Genomic DNA, 23,924 nt, shown 5'->3' with positions numbered 1-23,924 from the left:
GAGCGAAACAGCCGACACCTTCAAAGAAGTACAGATGACGGCTGAAGAAACCTTTTCATCGATGGACCACTCCTGTATGACTGAGAGCTTGCCCACTTTGGATTTTTGTCTTTAATTGGCGCTTGTGTCGCATTTATTCAAGTGGACAACTCCCACTTGGATTAATTAGAGAAAAGGACACTATTTGAGGAAATACTGTCATTGGTAGTCATTTATCCTGCAAAAGTCCCCTTTGCGCGCTTTTGTCTCAAAAGATTCGGCGCACCACATTTTGGTGCGTTTTCTCTTCTTACCTCTCTTCACTATATGTTATTCCAACATGGCTCCTCCCTCATTATGGTCAAAATGCGATCCTCTGTTTGATGTATTTACCGCCATCTTGATTCGTGCCGTGTGCATTTTTTGCGCGCCCACTTTATGAAATGAATGTAAATATGAGATTATTTCAAGTTTGTCCAAAACTTTTTTTTTGGACAAGTCAGAAAAAGATGGTGTATCATTGGCTGATTGTGTCAATTTGGTCACTTAGCCTATTTGTTAAGGATCTTTTTGACAAGATGGACGCCTCACGATAAGAAGAATTTTTATAACCGCCCCACCCAAAAAATAATTACACAAAATTTCAAAATAAAAGTGAAAACATTGGAACTTAAATGCACTTAGAGAGGAGGGGTCAATGTTATTTGCTGCCCTCGTAGTGGTAACAATTTTTATAACCCCGCCCCCCTAAAAATGATTACACAAAATTTCAAAATAAAAGTGAAGAAATCGGAACCTAAATGCACTTAGAGAGGCGTGGTACATGTTATTCGCTCCCCCTGAATCCCCAACGTTTACACGAATTACATGCATGCGTTGGGTGCAGTGAAAATACTCACGACCAAGGTTTAGAAACCACATGGAGCAAAATGAAAACCCACAACACCAACATAGTTCATTGTCACATTTGTTGCAACCAAGGCACTTATGTCAAAACAAAACACTTCAAATCACTTCAACTTAGTTGATCTGTCCCATGGCACTACGATGGTCCGAATGAAACTCCTCAAATCACGTAAACACATTACTTTGGCATCATTAACCTATTGAAGGAATTTCTTCAAGGAATCTATTAATCCTATCTGATTAAACAACGATTGTGTATTTTATTATACATACATAATACAATGATGTATTTTCTGGTGTATAAGGTGCATATAAGGCGCACCCCCAATGAATGGTGTATTTTCAAACTTTTTCCATCTATAAGGTGCACCGGACTATAAGGCGCACCTTCAATGAATAAAAAAAAAAGTTTTCCAAAAATAATATATGAATATACAAAAGTACCTGCGTATAAGGCGCAGGGTCATCTTTTGCCTTATACACCAGAAAATACGGTAAATGTCAATAAATTTGACAATATGGAGGCACAGATTGCTTGTGTGTGTGTGTGGTGTGTATATGTATGTATGTGCATAATTATGTGTGTATGTATATGTGTATATGTATGTATGTATATGTGTATATGTATGTATATGTGTATATGTATATATATATATATGTGTATATGTATATATGTATGTATATATATGTGTATGTATTTATATATATATATGTATATATATATGTATATGTATATATATATGTGTGTATATATATATACATACATACATGTATATATGTATATGTATATATATATATATGTGTGTATATATATATATATATATGTATGTATATATATATATATATATATATATATATGTATATGTATATATATATATATATGTATATGTATATGTATATATATATATATATGTATATATATATATATGTATATATATGTATATATATGTATATATACATATATATATATATATGTACATATATGTATATATATATATATATATGTATATATATATATATGTATATATATGTATATATATGTATATATATACATATATATATATATATGTACATATATGTATATACATGTATATATGTATGTATATGTATATACATGTATATATATATATATTCATTTTGGTCCTGAGTCTTCAGCTTTCTTCCCTCCATCAGAGTTCTGCCGATCAGTAAAAGTCACTTTTAGCCATCTTTCAGGTTCACTTACTGCATTCAGTGAACACAAATCTCTGCTGCTGCTCTTTTGAATCACATAGCTATATAAAAAATAGAGATATATTATATATAGAGAGAGATATACACAAATACTTTTAAGTACTAATACACAAATGCCTCGTCTTGTTCAGAAAGTTGGCCATCTTTCTTTCCTGTTCAACAAAATATGCAATAGAAACGACATCATTTTACCACCACCACGTCACATATAAGCTATTTTCATGCAGGAACACAGACATTCAGGAACACACACACACACACACACACAGAAAGCCTAATTTGTTTTTTTTATTATTATTTTTTGATTAACTGGTGACCAAAGCACTTCTTCTCGACACAAACTACACCAAGTAACTTTTTTTGTTGTTTTTTTTTAAAGGGGGTGGTAAAAGGAAACGTGATGACTTTGTTGACGTGTAAAACTGTGAATAGCATAAACTAGGATAGCGGTCAAGTCTTTTTTTCACACCAACTGTTTGTAAAAGTCATCAGTCGGCTTGAACGGGAAAAAGATTTGCACTAGCTAAGTGTTGTATGGAAATCAATTTTGTACAAATTATGCAGACGTTTGTAGACGTATCAAGGGCAAATAAATATGAGCTTTTTTTTTCGTTTTCCTGTACATATACTATAAAATGTTATGATACATCCCGTTTAAAAACAAGGTGAACTTATGTTTTTTTTCTATATGCTCTTGCGTTGTTTTTTTTTTCCTTCCTTTCTGCTATCGTGCCACTCTTGTTGCATTTGTTCTTCATTTCTTTTAATTGTGCTCTGTAACATTCATCCATCCTAATGCCCATGTTGTGGTTTACTATGACCTCAAAAAAAAATGCAGTCACGTCATTCTTTGTAAGTCACTATTAAGGCATCAGTTTCGCAAATAAAAACGCTTTACATCCTACCGTGTCACCTCTCGGTTCATTTGTGTTTTGACCACTTTGTCTGGAATGACTTGAGTAGCAAGCATTTATTTATTTTATTTATTTATTTTGTCCCGGTATTATCCGCAACACCAATCGTGTCCATTACGATATAAATGCATATAGAGTGAGACCTCAACTTACAAACTTTTTGTCTTACAAACGTCAAATTGATGAAAATTAAACCTTATAATAAGCACTATTTTCATAATACACACCCACCACGGCTGGCGGAGTGATCTTCGGTGGAAGCACACGACCGAACAGCACCAACAGTCCTTATGGAAGGTGACTCTCCTTCCATAAGCCATCAACGACCATCAAAAAGGTAAATAAAACTATTTTACAGCACAGTTTATTTTTTTAATTACAGTCTCATGTAATGCGCCTCTTTCCAAACAGCAATTCCCTTTGACCTTCGACCTCAAACGCCATTCCATCAAGCCATAAATGATGTAAATAAAGTGACTTTATGATACAATGCAGTGTATTTCTTTCATTATAATACAATAGCACATTTATTATACATAGAATAAGGTATGTTGTGTGTAGTTTTAAGGCTTATTTGGTTGAAAAGTATATTTTACGGAAACCCGGGAACGGATTATTCCCATTTTAATGGTTTCCTATGGGATTTTTTTTTTGAGATACACACTTTTCACCTTACACTCTGTCTGGAAACCAATTAAGTTCGTAAGTTGAGGTCTCACTGTACAGTGATACCTCGGTTACGAACCCCTTGGCTTACGAACTTTTTGGTTTACGAACGTGACATTTATTAAAATTTTACCTTGGCATACAAACTATTTTTCGGGATACACACGGAGCTACCAAAATGAGTGATGTGTCGTTCACAAACGAGGCCGTTCTTCTAACAACAAAATGGCAGCCGGCTTGTTTTGGTCCTCTATTCCCCGCCCCCAGTCTTCGGTTAAAGCCACGTGATTGGTCAAGAACGCAGCGGTGGGGGGGGGGGGTTAAACATTAAAGAGACAGGCAGACGACAGTGAGAGCGTTTCAACTTTGACAGTTCAAAAGCAGAGTGTAGACTGAAAGGTTAAAATATCCCATCAATCAGGCTCTACAAAAGTTACTACTAAAGTTAAAACCTCTGAAGGAAAACGAACAGTTTTCAATTGCTGTTTAACTAAATGTGTTTCTTTCGCTATTGTGTGGCGTTACGAAATTGCACCAGTGGCTATCAAAATGCATCCCTGCCAATGTGAATGTGTGTTTTGTGAAAAGAGAGACTAAATAAAAAGGCTGTTGAGCAAAGATGACCATACTTTTTTTCTTTCTTAATTTAAGCCATCAAGGAGTTAAAGACCACTCAGAAAAACGCTATTTCAAAGTGACATTTATTGAATGAAATCTTCCCTTCTGTACAGCATAACAACAAAACTTCGTTCTATGTCACTTTAAAGGACAACCGATATTTATTTGTTTCCCAACTGACATCAGAAAAACGTTTTTATTCGTGTCATTTAACGTTAATTTATTCCGTGTCGTTTTGAGGCATCAGGGGTGGGAAATGTCGCACTCAAAAAAGGCAGAAGGAATTAATTAATCAGCCCGTTTCCACAGGTTGATTAATTCCTTACATGGAGCTTTGTCGCCCTCTTCTGCCTCTTTTTGGTCCAACACGACGTTTTCAGACCAAAGTACAGCAAAATGCATTGATGTGATGGAAAGACTGCTACAATGTGTCCTTTTTTTCGGTCAGGGGCGTTCCTTCAGTGACGTAGGGTGAGGACGCATCACCAACTCAAAAACAAGCCTTCCAGAATATTCAGCGCGAGTCTTAAAACGTAAAATATAGCTATATGCAGTGGAATTTTTGTAAAATACGCTCAGTTGAAGTCATTTTACAAATTATGGACACAACTTGTCCGGAGGTGTCGGTTGTCCTTTAAATGAGCATTAAAGCCGTGACGCTGAAATTGAAATCATAATCATAACGGAAACTTGTGCTTGAATGGAGAGTTTTTATGACATGCAAATCAGCATTGTCACAGCTTGAGGGAAAATGACGATTTCTGACAATTGTGTCTTTAGAAGTGCGCCTGCGTACAACATCCTTTCACCCACAAGATGAGTGAAAGGGCACCCTGGACCTTATTTTCAAATACAGTACATGAAAATGAACGAGCGGGGAAAATGACCAAGTCAACTTTGGACATCAAAGAGTTGAGTAAAATGTGGCGAAGCCATTAATAATGACTCCGAATATTTGATCATATCATTTCTAATATTTTTTTCTTAAAGTGTGTTCTTGAAATTCTCACACTGACATAAAGTGGTTTTTAACTCATTCACTGCCATTCGCGAATTTATTTGGGAATTGATAACATGACGTAGAGCGCCATTCCTAAATTTGGGTTGTGTTCTTTCATGCTTGGGTGCTGATAAAGCACTGGCCATGGCCTCTGACAATGTTTTTCCCTTCCACAAGGGGGCAGCATTTGCCTTTTGTCCATCTTAGCGCTTTGTTCCAGCTTCAGATGTTGTTGAAGCGCTATATAAACCAATGTGTATGTATTGCATTGTATTTTGGACAACCGCCCCCAGTTCAAACTCATATAACTGCAGACCCATATCAATTAGTAATTAACTTTTATTTCTGATGAAAAATAAAAGAGTCTGCGTTTACTTATGTTGCATTGAATGTTTACGTAGTCCTAAAACTCAATATTCGGTGGGTCTTGGAATTGAAGTGAAAATGACAAAAACCCTGGCACTGGAGTGGACACATTTTTTGCACATCATCGAGCAGTGAATGAGTTAACTATCCAGTCAAAACGTGAAGTTTTATGGCTTAATATGCCACAGAAAAGTATCCAATTTCACCAAAATGGCCTGAAAATGATTTTATTCACCACCAAAAACATATCTTTGTTCATCTATCTATGCCTGCGAGACATGGTGGGAGCCATAATGAAATACAGTGATACCTCGGTTTACAAACCCTTTGGCTTACGAACTTTTCGGTTTACGAATGTTAAATTAATGACAATTTTACCTTGGCATACGAACTATTTTTCGGGATACACACAGAGCTGCCACAATGAGTGATGTGTCGTTTGCAAACTAGCCCGTTCTCTGAAAAAAAAAAAAAGAAAATGACAGCCGGCTTGTTTTAGTCTTCTATTCCCCGCCCCCAGTCATCGGTTAAAGACATGTGATTGGTCAAGAACGCAACAGTGATGGGGGGGGGGGTTTACTGACAGAGAGAGTGAAGCCATTCTCCAAAAAAGAAAATGGCTGTCGACATTTTTTTTTGTCCTCTCTTCCCCGCCTCCAGTCTTAGGACACTTTATGCAAAAAGCTATCCATTCCACCAAGCCATCAACGACCATCACAAAGGTAAATAAAACGACTTTATTATACAGTACAGCTTATTTCTTTAATTATAATACCACATCACATTTATTATACATAAAATAAGGTATATTTTGTGTAGTTTTAAGGCAGAGAAAATTAGAAAGTAGAAACTAGAAAATTATGTTTTATGGGGACCTGGGAACGGATTATTCTCATTTTAATGACTTCCTATGGGAAATTAATTTTTGGGATACACACTTTTCACCTTACACACTCTGTCTGGGAACCAATTAAGTTCGTAAGCCAAGGTATCGCCGTACTCTTCCACTGGATGTCAAAAGCTACAATTAGCATGTGTGTTAGCATTTTTTTTTCCTTGAGGTGGCATGTGCCTTAGCTCAATCAAGCGTTACACTACATATTTCAGGAAACACATCTTGCGTGCCAATCACCTTTCGTATCCAATTATTATCCGTCTCTGCTTGGAACAAATTGCACAGAATGAACCACTCGGGGCAGGAGACGGACGACACTGCTAACCTGCTAGCTAACAGTTGAGTGTGAGCAATGTGAGCATAATGACAGTATTTACAGCGAGATGTGCTAGCATGTGAAGAGGACCGATATAACAGTCCCCCCCCCCAAAAAAAAACCCACCTCAAAATAAGATGGCCGCATGCTTATATGACGCATGTTAAATCATGAAGACGTGCAGTAAAAAGCCACATTAAGGCATCACAAGATGAAGAGAAGACAGGCGCAGCTAATTGACTACACGGAGTGACGAGTATTACTAACCGCTGTCCATGAATGAATACCAAGGCAAACGTCAAAGAGTCGAGGATTTCATCAAATGGTTCGCGTTGCGTCGTCGTGTCACTGTCCTCCACCACGTCTGACCAGCTTGTTGAGAAAATAGAAATACGGTTAGTTGTCACACATAAAATGAAGTCTAAATATATCAAACGGATCATATTCCTGCCATATTGGTCATCAATTTCGTTAACGACAGTGCTTTGCATACAGGTACAGTGATACCTCAGCTTACGAACGCTTTAGCTAACGAACGTTTCGCCTTGCGAACATTAAATTGGCGAGAATATAATCTTGGAATACGAACTAGTTTTCGGGAAACACACAGAGTGCCACGGTGGCTGGCGGACTAGTTTTCGGCGGAAGAACACCGAACCGCACGGCCGTATAGCGCCACGGTGGCTGCCGACTACTTTTCCACACCTCCTTTTTCTGAGTGCATTCATGGCATACGTCACAGGTGTCAAAGTCAAGGCCCGCGGGCCAAATCCGGCCCGCCACATCATTTTTTTCGGCCCACGAAAGCAAATCAAACTTGTTAAATTCCATGATGATTGCTAAAATCTGAGCCAAAATTTCATATTTTTGGATGTCAACCACAATAAAAGTCATTATCTTGAATTCAGATTTGAAAACGACTTATTCATTAATTTGCTGTGTGCTCTATATGTAATATTTGAAGGGATTTAAACATTCTAATGGGTTCCCCAAATTCATAACGGCCCTCGAGAGGAAACCATAACTACAATGTGGCCCGCGGCAAAAAAATGACTTTGACACCCCTGCTGTACTACATATGTTACTACAAAAATGTTCGTATGTACCGTTGTTCGTAACTCCAATGTTCGGAAGTAGGGGAGCGTCTGTATCGTGGGATTTCAACACTGTCTTCCCATTTCCGAAAATGTGAAAGCGAGAGAGACAGGTCCGCACCCCCCCACACCCTTTCAACTGTTACGCAACAACACCGTGCCGCACCAACCTGGGTCTAATAGATGAAGAGCACCCTTGTTCGGGGTAGACTGGCGTAAGTGGGATCGGCTAGCTTGCGCACTCTCGAGTAGTTGACGAAGCCTCTGACGAACAGCATGAAGCCTGTAATGCAAACAATTGGTCCGAAGAGAAATTGTATGTGTTTGTGTGTGGACAGACGCTCCCCTACTTACGAACATTCGAGTTACGAACAACGGTATATGCGAACATTTTTGTAGTAACTTATGTAATATTCCCTCCAGAATCAAAACAATGGCTTCAGAGAGTACAGATTCGTTACTCATCCAGTTATGAATATGATTCAAATAGTTCTGAAGCGGAAAGCATAAGTGTTTGCGATCGATTAAAGAAGTCATTCCATATCAATTCGAGTCGTAAGCGATGTAACTGGTGAAGGACACGACATATGAAGCTCCTAGAATAAACAACATAAGCATCAACTTGAGTGATATGTGGTCCTTTAAAGGACAACCGACGCCTCCGGACAAGTTGTGTCCATAATTTGTAAAATCATTTCAAATGACTTCTACTGAACGCATTTTACAAAGATTCCACTGCATATTTTAGTCACACTGAATATTCATGAAGTCTTGTTTTCGAGTTGATGACGATGCCTGACGTGACGTCACGTCTGGAACGCCCCTGACCGAAAAAGCTACACAATGCATTTTGGGTACTTTGTTTGGTCTGAAAACTTCGTGTTGATGGCGAAATTAGAAGGAAAACACATAAATAACGCGATGGTGAATCGTTGTGTGTTGCACCAAGACTACTATTTGATACTAGTTGGCACAAATTCCCAGTAGACAAATCAGCCCATTTCCAACGCAGCTTGGGCGCCATCTTGTGCATTTTCATGGATGCTACATTGGAGTCCTGACAGCTCGAATTGAGACGGAAGGACTTCTATCATCGATTGCAAACATGTATGCTTTCCCCTTCAGAACTATTTGAATCATATTCATATTCATGGATGAGTAACAAGAAAGCATCTTCTCCGAATCTGAAGCCATTGTTTTGATTCTAGAGCAAGGCAGGATGTCCTGACGTGACGTCACGAACAAGGGGGCGGGACTTTCTGAAACTTGGCATCTCCGAGGTCATTTTGAAGTAGTGTTTTGCATTTGACTAAAAATATCAGCCTGCGTGTTTTGGGTATTTTAGATGCTAAAAACGTTTTTCTGGTATCAGTTAGGAAACAAAAAAATGGTGTCGGTTGTCCTTTAAACATACTTATATAAGCCTTCAACCCATATTCCAAACACTGAAGCAACTTACGAACAAATTCACATGACGAACGACCCTTCGGAACGTATCTCGTTCGTAAGTTGGGGAGCGTCTGTATTTGTTTGGTTTTCTGAACTCACCCAAGGCCAAGAAGACCCACCACAGCCAATACTGACCATCAAAGTAGCCCGGGAAGTAGGTGGAAAACTGCAAAAGAGTGCCAGTCAACCCATCAAAAACACAAGCGACATTCCACATCCATAATTCATGCGAACTAGCTCTCACCCTGACGATAAGAACCCATTTGATGAGGGACAAACCAAATCCCGAGATGGCGCCGTATCGACCGGCGGCTGACGTGGTCAAACAGAAGGACAAGAAGAAGCCGATCCAGTTGAAGAGAAACGCCACTGAAAGACAACAACACCTCAGAAGTCACCAAAAACAACCGCATCACCGACACTGCTTTCCTTTTTTGGCGAGAGGAGTTTAATCTTCTTCTTTTCCTTTCGGCTTTTCCCTTCAAGGTTACCTTACCTTCAGTGATACCTTAGTTTACGAACCCATTGGCTTACGAACTTTTCAGTTTATGAACGTTAAATTTATGAAAATTTAACCTTGGCATAAGACCTATTTTTCGGGATATACACGGAGCTGCCACAATGAGCGATGTGTCGTTCGCGAACGAGCCCATTCTCCTAACAAGAAAATAGCAGCCGATTGTTTTTGTCCGCTATTTCCTGCCCCCAGGCTTCGGTTAAAGCCACGTGATTGGTCAAGAACGCAGCAGTGAGGGGTGGGGGGGGGTTTAAACATTAAAGAGACAGGCAGACGACAGTGAGAGAGTTTCAAATTTGATAGTTCAAAGGCAGAGGGTAGACTGCAAGGTTAAAATATCCCATCAATCAGGCTCCACAAACAACACACACAAGCCATCTGTACATTTGATGTAAAAAGCTATCAACCCAGCTAAACAGAACACAATTGATGAGGAACTAGATTAAATTATCACAGAGAAAGCACCTACAAGGGATCATTCCTCAAAATGGTGAAAGAAGAAGGTTATGTTCCTCATCAAGTGTTTAATGCTGAGGAAACCGGCCACTCCATTCCATCAAGCCATCGACGACCATCACAAAGGTAAATAAATAAAATGACTACTATACAGTACAGTTTAATTATTTTAGTTTAGTTTATTTAATTATAATACCATAGCACATTTATTATACATCAAATAAAGTATATTTTGTGTAGTTTAAAGGCTTACAAAATTAGAAAGTAGAAAATTATGTTTTATGGGGACCTGGGAACGGATTATTCTCCTTTTTAATGGTTTCCTATGGGAAATTATTTTTTGGGATACACACTTTTCGCCTCGCACACTCTGTGTGGGAACCAATTAAGTTCGTAAGCTAAGGTATCACTGTATATGAATTGTTGGTCGACATGATGATAATCGATTGTTCGCCACTACATGGCAGTCATCTCCTGAGGGGAGCCTTAAAATCTGAGACTGCATTTCTACAGAGTTGCAGGTCACAGGACGAGCTAAGACTACAGGTACCATCCAACTTACGACCGTCTCGACTTACAACCACCCTTACTTACGACCATGACCGCCAGTCCCTATTTTTGTAGTCCTAAAACTCAATATTCTGTGTGTTAAAGCCCTATATAAACCAATACGTATGTATTGCATTGTATTGTGGACAGACGCCCTCATTTCAAGCTCATATAACTCCAGACACATATAATTTAGGAATTAACTCTACTTCTGATGCAAGAAGAGCGTCTAATGTTTCTTCCGCTCCATTGAATGTTTATGTCATCCTAAAACTCCACATTCTGTGGGTCCTGGAATTCAAGTGACAATGACAAAAACCCTGGCACTGGAGTGGACACATTTTTGTACATGTATGGCAGTGAATGAGTTAAAATGGGCATTCGTTCCAACGGGAGAAAAGCGAGTGACATTACTTACTAAAGAAAGTGAGCATGAAGATGCCGTCATTGCCTATTCGTAGCTGGTCGGCATCTTCAAAGTCATCTCGGGCCACAAAATCATCCTCCTGGCACAGCAAATATTGGGGTCACGAAAGGTCATCTGGTTTTGAGGCAGTCAACGGACGAGTGGCGAGAGAGAAAAACTAAATACCGTGACTCTTCCGGTGACGAGGGGATCGGCGGGATCGGCTTTGCTTCTCTCCGCTTCGTCGTAGGAGGGCAAAGTTGTGGCGACGCTGTAGGACGGAGGGTTGGGGAATCGCTCGGCATCTTCCTTGAATTCAAAGAAAGCTGATGGGGAGACAAAAATTCAACTTTAAAGGACAACCGACGTCTCCGGACAAGTTGTGTCGATAATTTGTAAAATGGCTTCAAATGACTTCTACTCAGCGTATTTTACAAAGATTCCACCGCATATAGCTATATTTTACGTTTTAAGACTCGCGCTGCATGTTCAGGAAGTCTTGTTTTTGAGTTGGTGACGAGTCCGTACGTGACGTCACTAAAGGAACGCCCCCTGACAGAAAAAAAGACACATTGTAGCAGTCCTTCCATCACGTCAATGTATTTTGGTTTGGTCTGAAAACCTTGTGTTGCACCAAAAAGCCACCAGAAGAGGGCGACCAAGCTCCATGGAAGGAATTTATCAGCCTGGGGAAACAATTCATCACAGGAGCTTGCACGCCTCTTTTTGGGTGATACATGTCCCCCCAATGTTGCCTAAAAAAGACGTCTTGGCGTGACGTCACGAAATGGGGGCGGGACTTTCTGAAAATGCCCAATTCGCAGCTCAATTTTTTTTGCAGATTTTGGACACTTTCAGCCATTTTTATTTGCGTTTTGCATTTGACTAAAAATATCATACTGCGTGTTTTGGGTATTTTAGATGCTATAAAACGTTTTTCTGATGTCAGTTAGGAAACAAAAAAGTGACGTCGGTTGTCCTTTAAAGGGGAAGTCAAATTGAGCTTTCTGCATTACAGTATATTTTTGATGCGGCCCCCACACTGCCGTGAACACAATGTACTAATCAATACTAATTTGATAGAAATATGAATTAAGCAGCAAATTCAACCATTTGTTGTTTTCTCACTGTCGCAGCTTGGAATTGAAGCGGATTTACGTGGGGCGGGAGATGTGAGACAGTCTCTTTTTTTGTCAATGGATGCTACAGCTTCGTGTTTGCTTTCAACATTTAGCTTGTAACAGACGGGCACACTTTCACCATGACGTCCGTGATTCACTGGTGAAAAGGACGCTTTGATCCTCTCCTCTTTCATCTAGAACTGCTTCATGCAACAAAGAGGGTGCAGAAAGCTGGAGATTGAATGAATGTCTGTATCTTTGTGTTCACATTATTGGTTATTTAGTTTTTTTGGGGGGGGTTTTTGAAGATGGCGCCGCGAGATTTGGCTGCCTTTACAGCAGCTCTTGTATTTTGTTTTTCTACTTCTTGTTTTCCTTTCCTCTTACTTTCATAACTTTGCTGCTTATTTTATTTAGTTTTTTGTTGTTTTGACTTCAAGATGGCGCCGCGAGAGTAGCAGCTCTTGTATTTGTTTTTCTATTTCTTCCTTTCCTTTCACTTTCATAACTTTGCTGATACCTTTATTTTTTATTTGGTTTTTGACTTTAAGATGGCGCCGCGACAGTGGCTGCCTTTACAGCAGCTCCTGTATTTTGTTTTTCTACTTCTTCCTTTCTTTTCCTTTCCTTGTACTGTCATAACTTTGCTGATTATTTTATTTTTTGTTTGGTTTTTGACTTCAAGATGACGCCGCAAGAGTGGCTGCCTTTACAGCAGCTCCTGTATTTTGTTTTTCCACTTCTTCCTTTCCTCTTACTTTCATAACTTTGTTCCTTTCCGTGCATGGCAAGACTTTCATGTGACTGCCAAACCATAAGGCAGCAATCAAGCAAGCGATTGATCTCTTCTTCGTTGGTTTAGCTGCTTCAGATTTGTGTTGTCAACGACTATTATCGAAGTATTTTTGTCCCACTGTGTTCTTTTTCATTTCCACATCTGTCCCCTACCAAATCCTGGTCTGCAGTTTCTGCGTTTGAAATATCAATCAGAAGACAAATAACAACAGAAGGGGTATATCAAACTTCCCGGTTGCACAACAAATATGTTCTTCAAAAACAAATACTGACAATAAAAAAATAAAATAAATGCTGACAATAGATCAACATGCATTTGTGCAAGACTAATGCCTACATTTAGCATTTCTCCCAACTCTCAGGACTAACTGTATGTGATAAGTGAGAATACAGTGTCCAAACCTGCATTAGCTGCGGCAACGCTGCTATAAGGGGGAGGTGCATCCGAGGAAGGACCCACTTGAGATGTCGGGGCAGGCTCCTCCTCGTTCACCAGCTGTGTAATAGAGAACAAGCAAATGTCGCATTTGGCCAAACCACAACAAGGTTTTCGATACCCGTAGTAGCCGTTTTGTACAAATGGATGTAAACATAACATGAGTCAAAACTTACACACTCGGTTACATGTTACTTGGGTTCAACCAATTAATCGCCCGGACAATTATTATTTATTTAACGGTCTTATATTGGCTTTTAAAAAATTTATCCAGCCATTATAGGAACCACTTTATCTTTTGTGAGTGTTGCAGGCATGCAGGAACCTACTCTAGCTGTCTTGGGCCAGGAGGGAACTGGTTGCCATCCAATCGCAGGGCACACAGACAAACAACATCCATTCATGCGCAGGATCAGACCTTATGACAATTTAGCGCGAGTAATTTACTTATCATGCATGTTTTGGGAATATGGGAGGAAACCTGAGTACCTGGGGGAAAAAAAATCCATGCAGGCACATGGTAAACATGCAAAGCCATAGGATTTGCCCTGTGGGGCAGATGTGTTAACCGGTTTCCAAACATGTCACCCCTCTTTTGAAAGTGAAAAGAATACCCCCCACCATAGTAATGATAAAGCGTTTCAGAAAATGAATACATTTGGAAAAAAAATGCTTTTTCTTTACACCGAAGACAATATTTAACACGCGCCGCCCCCTAAAAATCTGTCAATACAGTGAGACCTCAACTTACGAACTTAATTGGTTCCCAGACAGAGTGTGTAAGGCGAAAAGTGTGTATCTCAAAAAAATAATTCCCATAAGAAACCATTAAAATGGGAATAATCCGTTCCCAGGTTTCCATAAAATATCATTTTCAACTAAATAAGCCTTAAAACTACACACAACATACCTTATTCTATGTATAATAAATGTGCTATTGTATTGTAATGAAAGAAATACACTGCATTGCATCATAAAGTCACTTGGCGTTGGAGGTCGAAGGTCAAAGGGAATTGCTGTTTGGAAAGAGAGGCGCATTACATGACGACTGTAATTAAAGAAATAAACTGTGCTGTAAAATAAAGTTTTATTTACCTTTTTGATGGTCGTTGATGGCTTATGGAAGGAGAGTCACCTTCCATAAGGACTGTTGATAACTTAACCTCTGGTGCTGTTCGGTCGTGTGCTTCCGCCAAAGATCACTCCGCCCGCCGTGGTGGGTGTGTATTATGAAAATAGTGCTTATTATAAGGTTTAATTTTCATAAATTTGACGTTTGTAAGACAAAAAGTTCGTAAATTGAGGTGTTTGTAAATTGAGGTCTCACTGTATACGTAAGCAAAGGTTGTCTATTCACTTTCCTGAAGGTCTACACACACACACACACACACACACACACACACACACACACACACACACACACACACGCACACGCACACGCATATAACGAAAGCCTAATGTAAACAGGTCACATTGTCTCCATGTAATTCGAATCTTTACTATTGTCATAAAGAACCAAAATAAGTTTTTCTAATGGTTTTATTTTCATCAATGGCCAACCAATTGAGTTTTAGGAATTTTGTTTACTCTAAATCAGTATGAATCTTTACAAAATCGCAGTTGGGACCTGGTTGCGATATAATATTATATTACAGGTTTGTTAGGTGTTGTGATCTTCATTCTGTGCAGTTTGTATTTCTCTGAGAATATGAAATTCCTGTTGAATTGCATTTTCATTACGTTTCTTTGGCGAGTAAAATTCGGCTCGGGTTAGCGAACAGCAACTAATGCTGGGAGAAACAAAACCATGTACAAATGTATCAAACACGCGGTTCGTTTTTTGTTTATTTGTGTAACATTGAATATATACAAAATAGCGATATTATCAATTAAGATACATTCGTTATGGCCAGTGACGGGCTCGGGTTTGCGAACAGCAGCTAATGCTGGGAGAAACAAAACCATATCCAAATGTATCAAAATGCGTCAAACACGCGGTTCGTTTTTTGTTTATTTGTGTTGAATAGAAACAAAATAGCTGTATTATCAATTAAGATACGTTCGTTATGGCCAGTGACAGGCTAACAGGTAGCTAGCATACGCATAGAAGCTAGCTAGCATCGGCCGATTACGCTTGACTCGACTTTACCTCTTGATATCTGACGTTGCCGTTTTGCTCAGCCATCGTAGATGAGAGGAGTTGTGTGTAAATTAAAATATCGTCTTCCAACACTGACAGAGGTCAAAATACGGTGAATCGGGCAGCCCTCGCCGACGAACGAGGGGTTGTTAGGTTGCCTCGAATCGGCCAACCTTTTTCCTTCCTTCACAAGCTTCTCCAATAAGGTCTGATGGTGCTTTCGCGGTTTTCGGAAAATGCGCTTGTATTTGTTTCGCGTCATATCATATAATTCCATACAAATCCACGAACAAAAACGTTATACGACATGCTGTGTCTTCTGTTGCAAGAAACAATAAGATTATTGCTGCGATATTCTTTTTCATTCATTTATTTTAATCGTAATGATTCCCGCTGCGCATAAAGGCAACACTCGTGGAAGGATCCTTCACCTGTAAATGATTTTATTATAAACGTGCAAGAGCAATATAATCAACAATACAATCCATGTGTCACTGCCAAATATGGATTTTGTTGGAATGTTTACACTTTAAAAAATGTAAAATCACATAAATTGTGTGGAGCATCCTCATTTCTTGGGTAGTGTATCTGGCCACTCTACCAGCTTGTTGTGCACATGCATCATCCCTACAGAAGACAAAAGGAAAACAAGAATATTTTTTAAAATGTATCCTGTCCGATGCTGTACAGAAATGACAATAAAAATAATCACAGGCTCGAATTATCATATTTGTATGTACTGTATTAATTTATGAGCTTTTTAGCCCACCAATGCCATTATTTCTTTTTTCCTCTCTTCATTTCTTATTATTTATCTGGCTATCCAGGTGGCTATATAGCTAGCTGGTTATTTGCTATCTAGCTAGCAACCGAGCTGGCTATTTGCGATCTAGCTAGCTACCGAGCTGGCTATTTGCTATCTAGCTAGCTACCGAACTGGCTATTTGCTATCTAGCCAGCTACCCAACTGGCTATTTGCTATCTAGCCAGCTACCCAACTGGCTATTTGCTATCTCGCTAGCTACCCAACTGGCTATTTGCTATCTAGATAGCTACCCAACGGGCTATTTGCTATCTAGATAGCTACCCAACTGGCTATTTGCTTTCTCGCTAGCTCCCAACTAGCTATTTGCTTTCTCGCTAGCTCCCCAACGAGCTATTTGCTTTCTCGCTAGCTCCCCAACGAGCTATTTGCTTTCTCGCTAGCTCCCTAACTAGATATTTGATATCTAGCGAGCTACCTAATTAGCAATTTTCTATCTAGCTAGCTACATAACTAGTTATTTGCCATCTATTGGCCATCTGGCTGGCTATATATTGGCTACCGAGCTAGCTATTAGCTATCTATCGGGCTAGCTATTAGCTATACAATAGCTAGCTTTCTATCTATTAGTTATTTCCGGGTGGGAAGAATAAAGGTTTTCCGATTTTGATTTTGATTCTGATTCTGAGTGAACTCTGGCGCGTGCGGTTGCCGCTGCTCACCCACAGAAAAACTGATCCTGTGACTGTAAAGTGACCCTGAGAGTTTTGAAAGGCGCTTAGAAATCAAATGTATTATTATTATTATGAAAGACATTTTGACATTATAATATAAAATAATGTTATTTGAAGATATAAATACCTGCATATATATTTATGATATTCTCACATAAAACAATGAATTAAATCACTGAAGAGTTGTTCCCAAATATCACATGATTGAATTGTATTCTACATGGTGGAAGAAAAGTAACTAGAACTTGATGCGAAAAATCTTGAGTATCACTAACGTCATTCTGATTCTTTTTATTTAATGATTAGAATGAACAGGAGTTGTCATTGTCTTATTGCTTGGGTTACATAACTGCTTAGCTAAACAATTCATTATCTTGTTCCGGTTTTCTTGGCTTCACTTTCATTTTCCTGTGGCATGACACATTTCGCAATAGTTAAATGGATTTGTTTACAACGTTTTATTGCCAGGTTACTTTTCACCCACATTGTACTTTGTATTGGGTTTGAGGCACAGTGCCAATCTGCAGTTATGAGGATGAGATTGTTGGGAATTTTGAATAGAGCTAACAATAGGGCTAACCGGATTAGGGTGGCGTCATTCCTCTTTTTTAGCATTTTTTTGGGGGGATTGATACAAACGCCATACAGTGATACCTCGGTTTACGAAGCCCTTGGTTTACGAAGTTTTTCGGTTTACGAATGTTAAATTTATGAACATTTTACCTTGGCATACGAACTTTTTTCATACACGGCTCTGCCTCAATGAGTGTTCTAACAACAAAATGGCAGCTGACTGTTTTTGTCCTCTATTCCCCACCCCCAGTCTTTGGTTAAAGCCACGTTATTGGTCAAGAATGCAGCAGTGAGGGGGGAGGGGGGTTGGGTTTACAGATAGAGAGAGAGAGAGAGAGAGAGAGAGTGAAGCCGGTCTCCAATCCAAGAAGAAAATGGCGGCCAACTGTTTTTTGTCCTCTATTCCCCGCCCCCAGTCTTCGGTTAAAGCCACATGATTGGTCAAGAACGCAGCAGTGATGGGAGGTGGTTTAAACATTAAATAGATAGGCAGACAACAGTGAGAGAGTTTCAACTTTGATAGTTCAAAGGCAGAGTGTAGACTGCAAGGTTAAAATATCCCATCAATCAGGCTCCACAAACAACCCGCACAAGCCATCTGTATACTTGATGCAAAAAGCTATCAACCCAGCTAAACAGAACACAATTAATGAAGAACTAGATAAAATTATCACAGAGAAAGCACCTCCAAGGGATCATTCCTCAAGATGGTGAAAGAAGGTTACGTTCCTCATCAAGTGTTTAATGCTGATGAAACCGGCCACACCATTCCATCAAGCCATCAACGACCATCACCAAGGTAAATAAAACAACTTTATTACACAGTACAGTTTATTTCTTTAATTATAATACCATAGCACATTTATTATACATAAAATAAGGTATATTTTGTGTAGTTTAAAGGCTTTGAAAATTAGAAAGTAGAAAATTATGTTTTATTGGGACCTGGGAACGGATTATTCTCATTTTAATGCTTTCCTATGGGAAATTATTTTTTGGGATCCACACTTTTTGCCTTACACACTGTCTGGGAACCAATCAAGTTCCTAAGCCAAGGTATCACTGTAAATCATTTGGCTAATTCTTTGATAGTTTTCACAAAATGACATAATCCTGAGCGCAATTATTTTAAATCTGACATTAATATCCTTCTGAAATATTCAGTTTTAAATCTCACCTTGAAAATATTTCACAGTTTTAACCCTCAATTCCAGAGTGGCGTCTTCGTCGCACACAAAAACAGTTTGTGGGTGCTGCTGGAATGCAGACACGGTCCACATGTGGTTCACACCTTCTTCTATGGCTTTGTACAACGCAAAGGCCTTGTGAGCTCCAGTGATGAGAATCATCACCTGTGGAGACAACAAATAATACACTTTACACAACGCTAACAAAACAACTCCCGGACCCTGATTTTAGTGACAGATGAAAGGCGAAGCCAACCCCAAATTTTTCTTTCCAGACGCTCCCCAATTTACAAACGAGATACGTTCCGAACGGTCGTTCGTAAGGTAGAAATTTGTTCACAAGTTGCTTCAGTGCTATATTTTGTATGGAATGTATGTTTAAAGGACAACCGACGTCTCCGGACAAGTTGTGTCCGTAATTTGTAAAATGTCTTCAAATGACTTCGACTGAGCGTATTTTACAAAGATTCCAACGCATATAGCTATATTTTACGTTTTAAGACTCGCGCTGAATATTGCGGAAGGCTTGTTTTTGAGTTGGTGACAAGTCCTCACCCTACGTCACTGAAGGAACGCCCCTGACCGAAAAAAGGACACATTGTAGCAGTCCTTCCATCACGTCAATGCATTTTGCTGTACTTGTTTGGTCTGAAAACATCGTGTTGCACCAAAAAGAGCCAGAAGAGGGCGACCGAGCTCCATGTAAGGAATTAATCAGCCTGTGGAAAGGGGCTGATTAATTCCTTACACGGAGCTTTGTCGCCATTTTCTGCCTCTTTTTTGGTGCTCCATATTATACTGATAAATATTATGCCATGTTTAGATTATCGGAGCTGCATGTTCTCGTGAAGACATTTTCGGGGAGTCGACTTCGCCCTTTTTAAGGATGTCTTGACAGTGATTTTGACTTTAACCTCCTTGGCATCCATAACCGTGCCCACTCCAACAGTCAATGCCATGGTCGGCACTTTACTGAGGTCTCCTTGGAAGAATCTAGCGTTGGCCACAATCGTGTCCCTTGCCAACGTCTTCACCCTGGTTCTTGAAACCAAGCTTGACCCGGGCTCGTTAAAGGCGATGTGGCCATCGGGCCCGATTCCTGAAGTAACAGGGAGAACATTTGAGTGATGTAACAGATTGAGCTATTGATTCCACAGCCGGATAAGATCTGTCGTAAACACATGGTTGCTTCATTGTGGGCTTGGTTCACAATACCTCCAACAAACAGTTCAATGCCTCCAGCTGCTGTTATTTTCTCCTCAAAAGCATTACATTCTGCTTGCAAATCTGCGGCATTGCCGTCAAGGATGTGCGTATTCTCGGCTCTTATGTCGATGTGCTTGAAGAAGTTGTTCCACATGAAGGAATGGTAGCTTTCGGGGTGGTCTCTGGGAAGTCCTGCAAAATACAAGGATCAAACAAACATTAAAGGACAACCGATGCCTGTGGACAAGTTGTGTCCATAGTTTGTAAAATCACTTCTACTGAGCTTATTTTACAAAGATTACGCAATATGTTCTGTGGGCCCTGGAGCATCAAATGTGTCAAACTGTTGCTATAACCAATCAGATTTTGAGTTGGCAACCCAAAAGGGGTACCAATGCCTTCTTGAAGGCCCTGGTCAACGTCAGAGTTTTCGCAAACTATGATTGGCTAGTCACTATCCAATCATAGTTTGCGAAAACTGCTTTGATCACAAGCCCCGAGTGACAAAAGCGCACTTGCCAGAGCTAGCACACTGATTCTGCAGCGAGCTGCAAAAGCAAACATACTGTGTTTATTTAATAACAGTTTTGTCAACCCACAAGTGCGCCGTGCATTATTTGAAATGATTTAAAAAAATGATAACATAACCAGACAGAAAGCTAACTGTACATGTGCACATCATGCTTTTATCAATACTACCGTACACGGTAAAAAAAATATCTATATATAAAAAATAAAAAAATCCCATATAAAAGTTGTAGTGTGCCGTACATTATTTGAAATAATTTTTAAAAACGTATAAAATTGACAGGTATGTCATTGCCATCATGGGCACTTCTAATAGCTCCACACACTCTGGCGCACTAATGGTTAGAGACTGATAAAATTAGCTACTTTCAGAACACAAAAATGTGTTCTCATTCTCATTAATTACAGTCCTCATGTAATGCACCTCTCTTTCCAAACAGCAATTCCCTTTGACCTTCGACCTCCAACGCCATTCCATCAAGACATAAATGACCATCACAAATGTAAACAAAGTGACTTTATGATACAATGCAGTGTATTTCTTTCATTACAATACAATACCACATTTATTATACATAGAATAAGGTATGTTGTGTGTAGTTTTAAGGCTTATTTAGTTGAAAAGTACATTTTATGGAAACCCAGGAACGGATTATTCCCATTTTAATGGTTTCCTATGGGAATTTTTTTTTTAGATACACACTTTTCACTTTACACACTCTGTCTGGGAACCAATTAAGTTCGTAAGTTCAGGTCTCATTGTAATGCAAATAGATACAAAGCTAGCTAGATAATAATAATAATAATAATAATAATAATAATAATAATAATAATAATAATAACTATATATAATAATATATAGTTTATAATAATAATAAAAACTCTCAAGCTCACTTTACAGTCAAAGGATAAGTTTTTGTGTGGGTGAGTAGCGGCAGCCACACGCGCCAGCGTTCACTCAACCCGGAAGTAACTCAAATAGAATAGTAAGACAAAGACATACAAAGCTAGCTAGCAAGCCAATAGATAGCTAATAGCTAGCCATCTAGCCAGCCAGCCAGATAGCGATTGAGCGGTATTGTACGGTATTACATTATTACGGCATTACGGTCAATGTCACCTCATTTTACAGGCAGCTACTCTCGCGGCGCCATCTTGAAGTCAAAACAGGTAGCTAATAATATTAATAATAAATTTCATTTAAAGTAGACGGGACAAAGGCCCAGTCATCCTTCCAAACATTTTCTTATTTATTTATCCTCAAAAAGGTCTCGGGCATGCCGGAACCTATCCCAGTTGTCTTCGAGCAGTAGTTGGGCTACATCCTGAATTGGTTGACAGCCAATGACAAGGCATACATAAGCAAACGACCACACCAAAGGACCCTTACCATTAATATTCCGTTCATGTTTTTGGGGGGGGGGAATATGGGAGGAAATTGGAGTACACAAAGAAAACCCACTCAGATACCAAACACATTCCAGAGACGGAATCGAACACTGTGAGATGGACATATTCATGCCTTCACAGATATCTTGATGAAGACAAATGCAATATGCAAAAGAACAACGTGTTTTCCATGAGATAATGATGACTTACCCACATATTCATCCATGTTGAACGTCTTGACATATTTGAAAGAGATCTCTCCTTTTTTGTAATACTCAATAAGTTTCTTGTAACAGCCTGAAGGTGTGCTTCCTAAAAACAAGCCAAAGAAAATATACATTTGGGCCGCGACGTTATATTGGAATGTAGCGACTTCACTGTTCCACATATTATTCGTGTGGAATTTGTTAACGGATACTCACCAGTCGGAAGACCAAGAGTGAAATAACGGTCAGGTCCAGGTTTGAAAAGTAAAATCTTATTTCGGATGTACTTTGCAGCCCACTCACTTGCTGCCTCGTAGTCGTTGAGGATAATCAGTTTCATTTTACCGTTGTCAAAAACACGACCAATAATAAGATGCAGTAAGACTTCACCTAAAGTTAACTCTGGTGAAACTGGGAACTAAAACACACCTGCATCAGACTTTAGCCTAATCAGACTTTAGACTCATCGAGGTGCATTCAATCCAGTTGCGACAGGTTCGAAAAACTGATAATACAAACGAGTTACAAAAAACTGCTGCAAAAAAAACGTGCAGTATCGATCAAAGCTAAAACTTTAACCGCACTACTTTCAAGATAGACTGTGTAGCACACAATTGCGGCAGGGTAGAGACCGCCTCCAAGTGAGTGCGCCGTCTCTCCGATCATGTGATCTGCAATGTAGCGGATGGATATGGAACGTGCGGCGGAAATGATGGCATAATGATGAGCAGGCGTTTTGTGAGGCATTTGATATAAAAAGAAATATGTTTGTCTGCTCAGCTAATTCAAAACTTTAGATGTTTAGTGTATCAACATAATATATACAAAAACTTGCCGAGTAGGAATTACTGATGGGCAGGAAAGCTTGCTGAACTCTTAAAAGGCGTTTTCACCAAAACGCATGATGGGTGGATTAAATAATATTGCGAAATCGCACTTGTTGAGATCTGCAGTGTGTTCGCGTTTGGGAGAATAAAGACTAAAGTCTTTCTTGTTTAGCTAGTGGGATGTTTATTTGGCGGTGCACAGCAGTCGCTTCTCGTCAGCATTTGCGACCGGAAGTTGCGCTGTGGCTGGGTTGCCAGATCCGCTCAACAAAATCCAGCATTATGCCTCATTTATATATTTTACTTAATAAAGAATACATTGTAACATTACACAAAATTGGGTTACAAAATAAAATTGTTTCCTCACAGCACTTGATACTGTGCTTATTGTTACATAAGCTGCAGGCAGGCTGGAGCCCCTTCGAGTTGGCATCAGGCTGTGTAGTGGGATACAGCCCACCGTAGGAGTAGTGATGGGTATTCCGGCTCTTTTTAGAGAGACGGTTCTTTTGGACCGGCTTACCAAACAGATCCGACTTTTTCCCTCTCCAAATGGTTCCTCAGTTTTTTTGTCGCTTAAATTAATGTACGACCAAAAATAAGATAAAATTATTAGTAAAATGAATTACTAATAGTTGCGAAAAAATAACGTCAC

General features: G+C 39.3%; 2 protein-coding genes across 2 annotated transcripts; both read right to left on the bottom strand.

The window, feature by feature from the left end:
* Positions 1 to 4,382: 4,382 nt before the first annotated feature.
* On the bottom strand, positions 4,383 to 16,074 carry ndfip1 (Nedd4 family interacting protein 1). The gene is made up of 8 exons (XM_089020362.1): positions 15,866 to 16,074; positions 13,683 to 13,776; positions 11,551 to 11,690; positions 11,377 to 11,464; positions 9,681 to 9,805; positions 9,536 to 9,602; positions 8,158 to 8,270; positions 4,383 to 7,265 (listed from the first exon to the last, which is right to left on the bottom strand). Exons 1-7 carry the CDS (start codon positions 15,899 to 15,901, stop codon positions 8,164 to 8,166), a joined length of 657 nt encoding a protein of 218 aa, XP_088876488.1. The 5' UTR covers positions 15,902 to 16,074; the 3' UTR covers positions 4,383 to 7,265; positions 8,158 to 8,163.
* Positions 16,075 to 16,282: 208 nt separating this feature from the next.
* On the bottom strand, positions 16,283 to 23,076 carry gnpda1 (glucosamine-6-phosphate deaminase 1). The gene is made up of 6 exons (XM_089020349.1): positions 22,659 to 23,076; positions 22,447 to 22,548; positions 20,329 to 20,511; positions 20,028 to 20,212; positions 19,104 to 19,278; positions 16,283 to 16,483 (listed from the first exon to the last, which is right to left on the bottom strand). Exons 1-6 carry the CDS (start codon positions 22,780 to 22,782, stop codon positions 16,425 to 16,427), a joined length of 828 nt encoding a protein of 275 aa, XP_088876475.1. The 5' UTR covers positions 22,783 to 23,076; the 3' UTR covers positions 16,283 to 16,424.
* Between the last annotated feature and the right edge of the window lie 848 nt (positions 23,077 to 23,924).

This window comes from Hippocampus bargibanti, linkage group LG02, assembly GCF_051943395.1.
Source record: "Hippocampus bargibanti isolate YZ-2025 linkage group LG02, ASM5194339v1, whole genome shotgun sequence".
In the NCBI taxonomy this organism is placed as follows: Eukaryota; Metazoa; Chordata; class Actinopteri; order Syngnathiformes; family Syngnathidae; genus Hippocampus; species Hippocampus bargibanti.
The sequence above is the reverse complement of the archived record's forward strand: the minus strand, read 5'-3'. Positions and strand labels throughout refer to the sequence as shown.